Source organism: Natator depressus, chromosome 8 (genome assembly GCF_965152275.1).
Source record: "Natator depressus isolate rNatDep1 chromosome 8, rNatDep2.hap1, whole genome shotgun sequence".
Classification (NCBI taxonomy): domain Eukaryota; kingdom Metazoa; phylum Chordata; order Testudines; family Cheloniidae; genus Natator; species Natator depressus.
In genome coordinates, this window is record NC_134241.1 from 49,970,642 (window position 1) to 49,983,437 (window position 12,796).

Here is a 12,796-nt window from a genome sequence, read left to right on the forward strand (position 1 = left end):
GACCCATGCACAGACAGCTCCTGAGCCAGCACATGGGACGGAAGGAGATGCTGAGGTACTAGGATGGCTCTGGGTGTCTATTCACAGCCCCCATTCCTATAGTATCCAGCACCTCACAATCCTTAATGTATTTGTCCTCCCACCCCCCACAGGAGATAGGGAAGTGCTACGATCCCCACTTGATGGGTGGGGAACGCAGGCACAAGGTTGATTAAGTGACTTGCCCCAGGTCACCTAGGAAGTCTGTGGTTGATCCAGGAATCGAACCCAGGTCTTTGGAGCACCTGTCATATGCCCTACCTACTAGATCATCCTTCCTAGCCCCCAAGCCAGCCTTGATGCCTTCAGTAAAGTGCTGGCTCTTCATTTTGCTACAGAGTCTGACTGTAGCACCTGCAAAGTGCAACGGGCAGCCTGGCTATAGGGGGAGAAAGGTTCCATGGAGCATGGGATGGGAGAAGGAGAAGACAAACGGGGCTGTGGTTAAGGGAGGAAGACTGGCCTTGCAGTTTGGGCAATGCACAGGGACACGGAGGATGTGGGACCATTTCCTGGCTCGGCCAGACTTCTTGGGTGACCCTGTTTGAACCATTTAGGCTGGGAGTTAGAGGACACCACTTCCCGCAAAAGCTGGGAGACTGGCTCCTTTGAAAACCCCAGCTTTACTCTCTCTGTGTCCCAACTCCACATTGGTGCAACGGGGCTTCTTTTAACTGGGTAGATGGTAAGTCAGGTTTTCAGGGTCTGGAACGGCTGTGTTTGCACAGCACCAGGCACGCGGGAGGCCTGCCCTCCAAGCACTGCTGAAATGCAGAGAGCGGAGTGGGGGACAGCAAATTGCCCCCAGTGCGAGCGTAAGGAAGGGACAGGCGGGCTGCCACAGCCCCCCTCAGAGCAGGAACACACCAGCTGCAGCACTCCCTGGACGAGAGGCGTTCCCTGTCGGTGGGAGTGGGGAGCACACTCAAAGCTACAGCCCTGCCTCCCAGCACAGCAGCCGCGGCTCCTAGGCAGATGACTCCCTCTCCCTGACAACTACCACAATCAAGGCAGTAAGAGTAGAGGCAGGGGCTGAGGGATGCAGCTAGAGGTTATTCATTTATTCATTCACTCATTTGCAAGCTCCGCATTTGACTGGGTGGGTGTCAGCACAGGGGCTGCCAGCAGGCTCGCCGCTTAGAGGCAGTAGAAATGGGCTGGCACGAACGAGGAATACAAACATTGGCTCCCACGTGAGCAACACGCTAATCATTGTGGTGCAAAGGGGAAGAGTTCTCTTTCCTCTCTCCCACTGCCCACCAGCACTCAGTTGCTGCTTTCATTCACAACAGACATACCAGCCTTCTCCAAAGGAGGTGCTCTCTGTCCCTGGGCCCTGGGCTAGAACCTCTGATCCCAGGGCCTAGCCCAAACTGTAACTGATGGGTGTCCTGGGGCAGCTTATCTCATCACTGCCCGCTGTAGGATTCTGCCTCTGATGAAGCTGGTGCTTGCCCTGTCAGAGACTGGAGACTGGCCTAGAGGGACCAGCGGTGCGATCCTGTGTGGCAATTTGTATGTTTCCCCAGGAGGAGGCAGTAGGGCTATGAGCAGCCAATAGGGGCCCTCAGCAGGAGCCACTAAGCTAGTCATGGCTCCAGCTGCCACAGAAGCCTCTTCGCTTTCTTTCTTTCCCCATTGACTGATGTTAAAGGTGCTGCATTACTAGGCCTGGAAGCTGACATCCTCTGCTCGTCCACAGGACAAGTGGAGTCCGGGCAGTGCGCCCCACCCCCATCCCACGAACATGACTCCAGTCTGCCCTGGCTAGATCACCTCTAGACTGAGCAGCAGGTTCAGCCTCCGTTGCCTATTCTGCCCATAGCCTCTCTAGTGACACTGCCGGCAAGTGGCTGGGTGGAGTTAGTAGACCTGGAAAATCGGAGGGCGGTTAACTCACCCACCAGTGGGAGATCATGGGGGAGAGCATCCGAGCTTGCCAGGTATTCAGAATGCAGGGAAGCTGCAGACCCACTGAGAATAAAAGCCAGACTCCAGCAGGCAGGAGAATCCCACTAGCCAAGAGCAGCCCACGTGCACCGGCAGAGCACGGAGAATGCTGTAATCCCGGTCCCAGCCGCACACAGGGTGACGCAGGGTGGGGAGAGGTGATGCAGCACTGCGAGCAGGAACTGGAGCTCGGTGTGTATACCATGCCTCCCCGATGGCCACGGTGGAAACAAACTGTTGCACTCCATGCCTGCTCCCAGGTGCTTTACAAATTTCTATTATTATTATTCCCTTCTCGCCAATGGGGAAACCGAGGCACACTGCAGGTAAGTGATTTGCCATGGTCACAGAGTGAGTCCGTGGCTGAGTTGGAAAATAGAACCTAAGTCTCTCAACACCCAGCCGTCAGAAATGCTGCCGCTTCCAAGTGCTCAGGACCTCGGTTTTCCACCTCACCCAGTGCAAGAAGCTAGGCATCCCCTGCCTTCTTTGCCTCTTCCCCCTTCCTGTCTTCCCTCTCCCACCCCCAGAAGCACTCACTGATTCATTAACTCGTGAATGCCTCCAGAAGGGGCTGGAGGAAGGGGGGGAAGAGAAATGAGGCTCTCTCTGAGACCATGCAGCGCCTAAGGGCCTGGTCTGTATTAGGACACAAGCTGAGGTCTTCACCCAGCCCTCAGGCCAAATCCTGAGGCATTAGTGAGGCTCTGCTCAACTTCTGTCAGAGCTTTGCCTGAGTAAAGTCTAAACCAGGTAACGGCCTCAAGGTCTGGCCCTTAGTACGCTGTAAATGGAGAGTGCCCTGGTTCACAGTGGACATGACGTGTTCCCATAGAGAGCGCCACGTCACCCCTCCTGTGGGAAGAGAGGGGAAACCGGGACAAGAGCGGGGAAAATGGGAGATTGCGGGGACAGGAGAGAACACCGGTGCAACCACACAGCAGGGAAGCAGGAGGGAGAATGTACCAGAGCTGCCACCATGCAAAGGGGAGCATGGACAGGACAGCAAATGTGGTGGAGAATAGCACAGGAGCAGCCATGCAGCTTCATGTGCGCGCGCACACACACACACGCCCCCATGAGCACAGACACCCAGGATCAAAGCCTAGCTGCCTTCACAGCCAGTGGCTATAGTAATAACTCACTTCTTCCATTGAGTTAGTGCTTGTACTGAAAGAGACCCATCAACCGGTTACCCCAAGCCACCGCTCAACCCAAACGTGGCCAATCAGATCCCTCTGATGCCCACAAGAGATGTCCCGTGACCCATGGGAACTGGGGAGTGTATTTATTGACTGATGCTTGAGGCCCATTGTTCTGTTTGTGCCCAGAGGGCACGGGGAGGGGCTGGCTGGCTGGCGGCAGGGAGCTAAGGTAACTGGGGATGCTGGCAGGGCAGCCAAGCCTTACCTAAAGATCTTATCCGAAGGCTGCTCTCCCAGCACCAAGTCAAATCCACGCTGGAATATTGTATATGGCCAAGGTCTGGAAGGAGAAAAGAAAATGACATTAATATCGTGTACTAATTTGTACAGCACCACGCGTACCAGATTCGGGGCCTGGGTCTGATCTCACATACACCCGTGAATATCAGAAGTGACCCCACTGGCGATTCACACCAGGTTTATGCTGGTGTGAGACCAGAGTTACTCTCGCTACACATCCAGGGATTGCTTCACTGGTCAGTGGAATGCAGTCGTTTCTAGAGTTGCTGTTTAGCAGTACACAGTAACACTAGGCAACAATTTAGGACAGGAAGCAGGGCCAGTGCTAGACTCGCTGCAGGGCAGAAACTAAGGAGTAGGCCCCTACCCCGCTGAAGCCCCAGCCGCCTGGCATCCCTGTGCTCCCCACCCCCAAACGTTCCTCTGCGCTCCTTTGGGGGGCATGCCCCCCAGATTGAAAACCCCTGCTTCCGTGTGATTTATTTCCACTTTCAGCAATTAAATGACTAAGACTCGCATTACACTTCCCCAGAGTGACACTGTAGAGATGATGTAACTTAGCTTCACGGGGGCCCCGTGACGTGGGGCCCTGCGCAATTGCCCCGCTTGTCACCCCCCAACACCAGCCCTGACAGGAAGTGAAGAAGACTAGCTCAGTTCATTGAATCTGAAGGAGGAATTCAGTGAGGCAGGAGGTAATGACCTAAACAGGACCTGGACCAGGACAATGGAGCCAACACTTCCAAATGGCGTCCGGAGATTTCTTGAATCCCTGCCCTCTGTCGCACTGCCCCCTACCACCGTCCTGGGACATTGGTTTGGCACCAACACTCTGGGAGGGTCCCACCTGCTGCATCAGCAATACGGTGTCCTGCGGGATTCTGGGTTTCCTTTGGTTATATCCCATCCCAGTGCTGATCCTGTTCTGATTTTGCAAGCGGCGCTGAGCAGGCAAACCCCTGCCCCTGCCTGGAGCCCTGCTGACTTTGTCTAATTACCTTAGCTGCCCTCTTCTTCTTGAATGTAGCGAGCACATACGTAAGCTTTAGCACCATGTAGCTAACTCCTGAAGAAACTTACCTCATTATATCTCCCTCATAGTGTCTCCTCTGATGTAACACGTGGTCGCCCCCCAGAGGGGAGAAAGCACGTAAGCAATGGAGGAAGCTGCTCCTGTTAGAGCATATGTGGCTTTAACGGAATCTCCCACTCAGTTTGTCAGATATGTCCCGCATCTCCACTGTGCAGCTTGTTTTCCCAGAGGCTGCAGACATCTAGGAAAGCTTTGGGGAAAATGGAGCTGTATCCCGCTTGTTTTTAGAGAGCCTGGAGGAGTACCCTTGCAATTCAAACCCCTGGCAGGAGAGGACTCCGAAAGCAGTGATGGAGGGCAGGTCGTGGGAGCCACGCTGAATACACATCTCAAAGAACCACAGTTCCTGCAGTATAAGGAACCATTCTTCTTCCATTATGTGTCAGTGGGGATCCCACTGTGGACAACAATCGAGCAGCATCACACCTGGATGGTGGGACTGAGGAGTACCAGCTGCACTGGTCGAACAGTGATGGGGATACTGGTCTCCCAAACCTGACCTCTGACATAGTTCCTAACTCCAAGGTACAGCACTGGACAGAAGTCAGTGGGTTACTCTATGTCGTCACCCTGCAGATTTCTGACATCAGCACATCCCCGAAGCAGACGACAGATATAGAGCTCTGGTGGAGTGAGACTTGGTGTTCAGAGGGAGAGCCACATCAGTCAGCTGGTAACACATTGAGAAGCAATGGACCACACAGTGTAATATCCTCGGCGAATGGATGATCTCTAGAATACCTGGCTATGGCTACAAACAGATGGGGAGATAGCTTGAACAGTTTGGTCATGTCAATGTAATAAAGCAAAGCCCTGGACACATCCAGCGTGTATAATTTCTTTTCTCCTAGAACCAGCTGTGGTTTCAGGAAAAAGACAGGCTGGCTTATCAATTGGTTCAGATGAAATTCTGCATTTACCTTAAGAATGGACTTCAGGTGAGGTCACCATACCATCTTGCTCATAGGGAATGTCATAGGGGGCATTCAGCTCATAAGAATGGCCAGTGACCAGTGCCAGACGCTTCAGAGGGAAAGAACAGAACAGGGCAATTTCGAGTGATCCACCCCGTTGTTCAGTACCAGCTTTTGGCAGGTGGAGATTTAGGGACTCTCAGGGCAGTTGCGTCCATGACCATCCTGGCTAATAGCCACTGATGGACCCATCCTCCTTGAATTTATCTAATTCTTTTTTAATCCAGTTATAATCTTGGCCTTCACAACATCCCCTGGCACCAAGTTCCACAGGCTGACTCAGCGTTGTGTGAAGAAGTGTTACCTTTTGTTTGCTATAAACCTGCTGCCTATTAATTTCATCGGGTGACCTCTTGTGTTCTTGTTATGTGAAGAGATAAATAACACTTCCCTGTTCGCTTTCTTCACACTGTTCATGATTTTACAGACCTTGACCATATTCCGCCCCCCCCCAGTGGTCTCTTTTCCAAGCTGAACAGTCCCAGTCTTGGACAGCTCAGTGGACTTTAATAAAGCTGGACACAAAGCCAACATGTTTTAAGTGCAGTAAGTAATTGGGGATCTTCAATATCATGGCTTAAACCAGGTTCAGACCATGCCGGGTGGCCCATATCAAGAACCTCTTTCGTTTAGAGGAATGCATCCTCCTGGTAGACATTTGCTTGCTGTGAACCAGGATTTCCTGGACCTGTAGGGAGCAGTTCCTATCCATGGTACTGAACCAGCCAAGAGCAGTGCTTTCAGGTGCTGCAACTCCAGGTTTGGATGGAGCATCGGGCTGTAGTGCTGTGAGATCAGATGGAGGTGGCTGCGAGCTGGAATGGAGGCTGAACCGACATCCGTAACAGGTTTGTCAGACAGAACTGCCTCAGCCAGCATAAGGCTACAAGACTGACAATGGCCCTGTCTCCAGATCTTGACAATCACCACTGGAAGCAACAGAAAGGCATACAGCAGACCTCCGCTCCACTGGAGAGGGAAGGAATCCAATAACAATCCTGGGTTCTGTCCTGCCCTGGAGCAAAAGATCGTAGATTTGGTGCTGTCCTTAATGGCAAACAACCCTATTGGAGACAGGGTGGGGCAGGGCTCCACAATGGCAGGATATCAGTCCTATCACAAATCTGTGCAAGGACTATTCAGGGTTGGTCTGCTCAGGAAATCTGCCAGATTGTCGCTGACTCCTGGTGAAGGGCCATCAGAGTTATCCCATTCTGATCGTACCAGAATTTGATAGCCTCCATGCAGAGGGGCAAGGAGTCTGGGCTCCCTTGTTTGCAAATGCAGTGCATGGCTGTCATGTTGGCTGTGACATTTTGCACTATCAAGTTCCAGATGACAGGCAGGAATGCCACACAGGTAGTATGATGGCTCTGAGCTCCAGGACATTCATACCTACTTCCCTGTTGTCTAGGGACTAGGCCCCTTGTGTCTGTAGATGGTCCAAATGAGCTCCCCAGCCTATCCCTGACACATCCATGATCAGGGTCTTTGTTGAAGCAAGGAGTGAGGAGGACACCCCCTCCACGCTTCTGTGAGATCCAAACGCCAACCCAGCTCTGCAATGACACACAAGGCACTGAAACCTTCTTGTCTATTCATCGTCTTGCTGGGGGAACAAACCGACCTGAGCCAGAGTTGGAGGGACTGCAAAGTCTGGCAAGTGACACCACATGTGTGAATCCAATATGTGGCCTAATGCTGCAAGTCCGTACTGTCGTACACACTTGTACATCATACCTGCTCCACTCCTATGCCCTTGCATGAAAACATGGAGCATGCAGGACACCAAGAGACAGAGCTATTCAAACATATCTGATCTCCCACGCATCAGGTGCGTGCACACCTAAAATGGGATCATGCAGATGCATACTCGAAAGAGAACACCCGTTAAAATATGTTGCCATCCATCATCGTTGGAGAGACACTGTCGAGTCAAAAACCCGAACGGTCCCATGCAATAGTGAGCCGAGTTGACAGAGGCATCAGTATCAAGGGATTTCATAGTTTACAGCTGTGGAATGACTGCACCTGGAATACTGCATCCATTTCTGGGCAGGAAGATATTGACAAGCTGGAGGGAATTCAGAGAACAGCAGGAAAAAATAATAAGGGACGGGAGGGACTGGTTAGGATGAACGATTAAAAAAGAGTTAGACAGGTGTAGCTTGGCTAAATGACAATAAGGGAAAACATGATAGCAGCACACAGATTGAGAGCAGGTGTAACACAAGCATGGAGCAGAATTATTAAGGATAGCAGAAGCAGCTAAAAGGACACAAAAAGGGAAAATCTAGGCTGAATATAAAGAAATAGGCTCTTTTAGACTCTGAAATAGTCTCCTGAGGGAAGTAGCAGAAGAACTCTTGTTTGGGGTATTAAAAGTGGCTTGATCAAAAATGCGCCACAAAAAGCATTCTGGCCTTGGCAAAAAGATGGGCTCAATCTCCAACTTGCTTGGTAAAGTATGTGGCTTGATGGTCAAATGCTCAGGGTGGTGACGTGTCACCAATGACACATGGCACCGCCACCAGTACCAAGGACAAGATGGAGTCACTGGCCAACCCACTGCTCCCAGACCTGCAGAACACTATGGATGGTGGATGGTTTCCAGGATCACCAACCTGAACAGAGGGAGCACGGTCAAACTCCTGTTGCAGGGTGCTCCATGGACGCCCACCTATCTTCTCCACTCTCCCACAAAATAAACCCAGCCTCCGGAACACTTGTCTTGCCAGCACTGAAGAGAATCAGCAGCATGGTGGTGACCACTTCTGGTGGTAGATTTCTCCATGGTGGTATATCTGCCTTTTAGATGCTGGTAGAAGAAGCTGGAGTTGACTTCAATGACCTTTTGAGAGATACCACAGTGGCCACTCGCCTTGCTCACCCCCTGGAGAACACCATCCAGTGAGAGAGGTGAACTCAGACCTCGAGAGAGATATTGATGACTCTGAATATTTTCCAATTGGTGCTAAATTATTGCTATGCAGAAGACAATCCTAGCAATTTTCTCTGCAGGTAATTACAGCTCTATTATACAAGCACCTTAATTTCTAATCTGAAGTTATTTTAGCAACAAAAAAAAATTATGATTGCAGGATTGTACATCTGTCTAGTTTCTCTACCAGGATTCAATATGATTTTTGTCAAGTCGGTGAGAACTGGAGGATGCCATTCATCCCACAGATTGGACTGGCTCAAGTAAAGCAAGCTTTAGAACTAAACACGTACATTCTTGCATGTCTCATAGACACCTTGAATACACTGCCATCTATAAGCCTTTCAATACTCCTGCAGATGGGCTTTATTCTTGTCTCTCGGGAGTCCATCAGATGGCGAACAAAAGGGGAGACAGTATTGTTCCATACAGACACAGGCAGGGAAATCATTATAAGAATGGCTTTTTTTCCCCGCTCAGTGAATTTAGTGCTGGTGAAAGGTGCCAGATCGACAGCCTTGGAGCCCGGACTCCTCTGTTTAGCCACAGACCAGGATCAGACTGGTCAGCTGCTCTGCAGACTTCCCCATGCTGCACAGCCAATGGACCCTGATGAGGAGGAGGACTGGAAGGTTTAGTTTATCATCAGTAAATGCTGGTAAATGTCTATTTCACAGTGTCCCTCTTCCTCTCCTCCTTGCAGGGAAGAACTGATGACTTCCTCTTCCTTTCATAGCCTGGAGGTTCTCTTCGATTCCTTTGGACTGGTTCGGGGCTGCTCCCAGGACAACGGGGGCTGCAGCAAGAATTTCCGCTGCGTCTTGGACCGCAAACTGGACTCCTTCAAAACTTGTCTTGTCTGCTGTATTTGACAAGAAATGTACGGGAGAGCAGCTAAGAGCTTCCCATAATGCCTTGAGAGGAAACCAACACATCACTGAACAAGGTGCTGCTTTTCAGAAGGTTCTGAATAAGCAGGCAAAGAGGCTGCATTACAGCTTTACTGTAGCTCTCCACACACACAAACCAACAAAAAAATTCCCATTGATAATAAGAAAAATTTACAGATAGGAAAATGCTGCTGGAGAACTTATTAGAGACAGATAGGAAAATGCTGCTGGAGAACTTATTAGAGTTTGATTTAAGGATATTTATTTTGTATATTTTGATATGTGATGCCGACAACTTGTGTTTTAATGGTTATAAAGCTTTCACTTCTTGAATCTCAACATCATCTCTCCTTAAATAACTAAGGTCTGACATGCCCTTTACTTTCTGGCAACTGAGAAAATTGAAATGCATGCAAAAAAGGAAAATGCACAAGATGCATGGGGGTTTACACAACTGTGAAAAAAATTTACAATTAATGTAAACTGAAAAAAGTGCTGAAAATAAACCAATGTTATCCATCAAAATTATTTTTTAAAGAAATAGAATTCTGCCAAGCCTAAGTATGGTCAACTCAAGAAGTACAAAGGTAATTCACTGTCCAGTGACTCATTGAGTATTTCAGTGCAGAATTTCCCAACCAAGACTGAATATCGTGATTGTTCATGTGACGCTGGTAAATATTTTTCTAATGCTCATTGTCCAAATAAGCAATTGCTGGAGTTTCCAGAGGTATCCCATGGGATGGTGAACGGGGTCCACATACCTGCAACTGGGAGGGAAGGAGAAGGTCCAAGTGATTCTCTTTCACCATTAAGAAGGGGCCAACCCTGCAAAAAAAAGTTTGAGCACCCCCCAGTACAGTTAATAGCTTTAAATAACTAGGCGGGCTGGGATTTTTGAAGGAGCCTATGGGGTGAGTGCTCAACTCCCACGGAATTTTAGTGGATTATGGGCATCATACCCCCATAGGCTCCTGTGAAAATGCCAACCCTAGCGAATACATTAATCAACAAACCGTCCTTATTCTTGATTGCTCTTAGCCTTCCAAGCAGCTCGTGCTGTCTCACTTGGCAACACGCCCATAAGCTCCATGCTCCCACAGACTGAGAGGGCTGCCAAGTGACATTCTACCCGCCAACATGGCATTTTATACAAGGGAGGGTCAGGGTAAGGCAAGGGCCAAGCTGGGGGCCAGATCCTCAGCCACGCCAGTGTTCGGCACTGCTGAGATCAACGGAGCTTCTCCCAGAAGAGCCCACGGCACAATGGAGCGCCAACTGGGCATCCTGCTCCATTATATCACTTGTAAAGCTCCTGGTGATTCAGTGGGGCAGGATCAGGGGGGTTGTTTACATGTGTTGCCGTCCCTGCTCCTGCACCTGTCTCTAGTGCAGCTGTGATGCGTTATACAGGATGATGCTCTTGAGTACCAAGAGGAGGAGTCCAGATCGGGTAGTGCCTGCTCTGGGCTGCTTGCACAGCAGCGTGTCTCTCCAAGAAGGCTGCTGCTGGACACAGGAGAGCATCAAGTGGTGGCACTGTGGCCTTGCAGAAGGCTTGGGAGTGCTGCAGGGAAAATGCCAACTTTGGGACATGAGGGGTAGAGGGAGGTGGACAGAAAAGCCTGGCTTGGGTACTTAGCAGCAGCTGGAGGGACACCCCACAGGTTCTAAAGCCATGTCCTCTTCAGTGCTGCCTGGACCATGCTGCATGGTGTTCAATAAGGCTCCTTCCTGGCTGGGTTTTGTTTTTCTTTTGGCTTCAGAAATAAGTAATGGAGGGGACTTCATCTCTCACCATTTCAGTCATTGTCTTTTTCCCCCTGTTGTTTTGCTGCTTTGTTTTGCTCCCGCTTTCTCTTCCCTTTAGCGTCTCGCTCTTTCCCTCTTTCATGATCGCTGCCGGCTCCTCGCTGCTCTATTTTTGTTGCTCTTGGCAAGTGTTTCAGTTGCACAGTCTTTAGAGCTCACAAAAGAAATGAGGGCTGATCAGAAACAGCTCAGTGTTTGATCAAACTGGATTAACTGTGCTCGAAATGACCTCATCTTTCGCTATCAATCATGCCGTTCGGGTGTGAACCTGAAAGTGAGGGCTGCCACGAAGCAGACAAAGTATGCCAGCAATTGGGCAAGCTGCTGCTTCAAAGCTCTGCCAGTGCACCTCAATTCTGCTCGTCAGCACCCCCTGCAAATCCAGTCTCGACTGCCATTCACGCCTAGGTATAGAGACAATGGCTCAAAAACAGGGCTTGGTGGGAACCTCCCAAACCGATTGCACTTGCAAAAAAAATCCTGGTCTCCACCCCCATGCAATGCCTGGTGCCGTAACCTACTGTCCCACCTCAATGTACATTTTCTATGATTGGTTGTTCCAAGGAACCATTTGTATCTGCAGTAACCTTTGCCTTTTATTCTTTACATCCCTGGCTTCTTCTCTCTCCTACCAGCCCAAGTGTCCGGATGGGGCGAAGGGGTTACAGCATGGCCAGGGGAGTGAGTTCAAGGAACATGCTAGTGATAATGAAGAGTCTATTGTAGCCACCTGCAGGGAACCTGGAGGGAAGACTACGGAGGAGGCACCAGGCAGTCAGTCTTTTTGCGGGTGGCTAGGAATATTGAGTTGCAGATGGATAAGCTCTGTGTTAAGCTCTGCAAATAGCTGGTTTAATAAAGAGCCTGGTCAGTTTACTCAGAATGGAGTCCTCTCAGGCTGTCACCCAGCAAGTGGCACAAGAGCTGAACTGTGTACATACCTCCCAACATTTCAAGTGCTAGCGTGGGACACCACACCACTGAGGTTTGACCCATCCGCTCCTCCGCAAACGGAGACAAAGGGACACCTGGGCCAAACCTGAGTGGCGCTCCAACCCTGGGAGCCATGTCACAACGCCACTGGGTCTGGGGGGGGTCCATTAAATGGGGGGCATGAGCCCCTTTTGCCCCCCCAAGGGGCTCTGACTGTGGGAAGTGTTCCACTACAGAACAGGGGGGTTGGTGCATCAAAGCAGGACAGTCCCATGAATCCCAGGACTGTTGGGAGGTGTGCGTGTATACACCTACCTCCCCTTAATTATCGAATCTGAAGCTTAACACAATGAGTAGTCCAAGTACAAACTATCTCCCCATCGCTCTGTTCGGGCTGAAAAGGAAGACACCCTGTGGGAACCTTCTGAGAGTCATCCACAAAATACACCTTATTTAACCCCCCAAGATGAAGAAAGGATTTGGGGCCTGCTCTCTAGCCTGGAGTAGAAATAGCAGCTCTTCTTTTCCTCCCTGTTTATAAGATGGGTGCCCCATGCAGCAGAAGAGGCTCCTGCCAAAACTCACATTTCAGAAGCTGCCTTGAGGTTTTGGCACAAATTCCCCTGCTGATATGGGAGCACACGTGGTGAATTAGCATGAGTTAAAAAAAAGCAGAACCTCGATTTCATGAAAACATTTCAAAATCAATGTCCCGCAAT

At 50.2% G+C, this 12,796-nt stretch overlaps 1 protein-coding gene across 2 annotated transcripts in view; it reads right to left on the bottom strand.

The window, feature by feature from the left end:
- The window catches only part of ASTN1 (astrotactin 1), a 182,761-nt gene that overhangs the window by 49,311 nt on the left and 120,654 nt on the right, over positions 1–12,796 (bottom strand). For both annotated transcript variants that reach the window (XM_074960999.1, XM_074961000.1), the window contains exon 9: positions 3,400–3,474. In XM_074960999.1, the coding sequence (XP_074817100.1) occupies positions 3,400–3,474 (75 nt within the window). The remainder of the gene's footprint in view (positions 1–3,399; positions 3,475–12,796) is intronic.